This window comes from Aplysia californica, unplaced genomic scaffold (assembly GCF_000002075.1).
Source record: "Aplysia californica isolate F4 #8 unplaced genomic scaffold, AplCal3.0 scaffold00001, whole genome shotgun sequence".
Classification (NCBI taxonomy): domain Eukaryota; kingdom Metazoa; phylum Mollusca; class Gastropoda; order Aplysiida; family Aplysiidae; genus Aplysia; species Aplysia californica.
This window is the reverse complement of record NW_004797271.1, coordinates 3712985-3714813: the sequence shown is the minus strand read 5'-3', so window position 1 is coordinate 3714813 and position 1829 is coordinate 3712985. Positions and strand designations below refer to the sequence as shown.

Below are 1829 nucleotides of genomic sequence, written 5' to 3'. Positions count from 1 at the left end.
CAAACAAACCAAAAAAACCCCACAAAAAAACAACCAACAAATAAAAAAATAAAAAAAACCACACAGAAAAACCCCAAGCAAAAAAGCCCACAACAGAACTAGAAGGAGGGTCAAGGATTATCTCGAGAAAGGAGCAGTACGTAAGTAGTCTTTTGTCTACGGTGTACTTCTTTTTCTCTTTCCTACCACCCGTACCTCCCTGTCCAACAGACGCCTCTCATGTCGCTAATCTCTACTCTCCCTTTCTCTCATCTATTATTATTATTCTGTCTTATGCATATATGGCAATTATCTATAATATTATATTGGCCTATATTGTAATTCCCCATCTCACGCACTATAGCTGTTGAAACACAGATCTTTATGGTTATATATTTTGATTTTTCATTTCTTTATCCGGAGCATAATAATGAAGTATGGGTTAAAGTAAACTCTAGCATCCCCCCACCCCTTTTCGAAATTTACGTGGCCTTGTTCAGGGTCTCCACCGGGGCTACCAAAATAGTTCCGGTATCCTCGGTCTCCACCCTCTTTGGATCCCCGCGACGTCATGTGCAAAAGACGCTTTAAAAATCTTATGAGCATGGGTTTGGGAGAACGGGTCAAAATTACTTTTAACGATGCCCGGAGAGGTAAACTTTTAGCCCAATAGGTATTATGTTGGACTAAGGTGTGGGTGACTCTCGTTTGAAGACCCGTTTGATCATTTTTTGAACTTGGAACGTTTCGGGGTATTACTTAGGCTCCTGTCGGAGATGGACGTTCGATCAGGAAGTCCCGAATCTTAATCAAAGAACCACACAGCAGTGAGATGGGCGTCATACTAACACCTTGCTAAACCAATTGCGTTCCCAGGAAAAGGGGAATGATGGTGTCTATTTCAGAGGGGGGGGGGGGAAACTATATCTTGTCAGTTTATTAGTGTTTGAGCGCTTAACCATCTGCTTGCACTGTATGCGTCTCGGGAAGCTGAGAATGTTTCTGAGTGTTCTATGGTCTCCTGGGGTAAAAATATAGTATAAAGTGCATAGAGCTTGCTTTCGAGTGGGGATATTCGCTAAACAAATGCTATTTACTATTATCATTATTATTATATTATCACTTAACTTGCTCCGCGTCTTTTATAGAGCTTCTCTCTGGCCAGACCAATTTCTCGTTGTTGTTACGGTATGGACAAGTACACAGGATGACTATTGTTTATGATTTTACAAGTTCATTACAACATTTTTACTAACAGTTGTGTGTTCATACTTTTGAAAGATATTAACATATCAATGGTCTGCAGCTGAAAGTATGTTGATGGACTAAGGTCAGAATGGCCTTGGTTCTAATCCCCATTCAGGTTAAAAAAAATAATTGGATTGTTTGAAGAGTTTTCGAGACACTCCGTTGACTTAGCTCAATCCTATCCGAGATGAACGTTGAACTCTGAGGTCATGTCTTAGAAATGATATTTAAGTGTTGACAGCGGCATTAAACCCATACAATACCGTACAGTACAAGAATTCGCAGCAGAATACAAATAGCACTTACTTGTCTTAACCAAACGCTGATTGTCAGAATCTGGTTCCTCTCATCCTGTGAATAAACAGAAAAAGAAAACATTCTTGAGTTTCCGTTAAAACGAAACACATCGGGAGAAGGGAGAATCAAAGTAATTGGTGCTATTACACTACTCCATTTCCCTCTTCGTTTCTCACTCCTACCTTTGAGTGGTCGTATCAATCCCTCTGGAACCCCATCAAAGGTTCATCACCATCATCATCATCATCATCTTCATCATCATCATCATCATCATCATCATCATCATCATCATCATCATCATCATC

General features: G+C 40.0%; 1 protein-coding gene across 2 annotated transcripts in view; it reads right to left on the bottom strand.

Annotated features, from left to right (window-relative positions):
• Positions 1 to 1829, bottom strand: part of LOC101846927 (acetylcholine receptor subunit alpha-like 2-like) — an 86077-nt gene that overhangs the window by 14611 nt on the left and 69637 nt on the right. For both annotated transcript variants that reach the window (XM_013080948.2, NM_001280828.1), the window contains one exon: positions 1534 to 1578. In XM_013080948.2, the coding sequence (XP_012936402.1) occupies positions 1534 to 1578 (45 nt within the window). The remainder of the gene's footprint in view (positions 1 to 1533; positions 1579 to 1829) is intronic.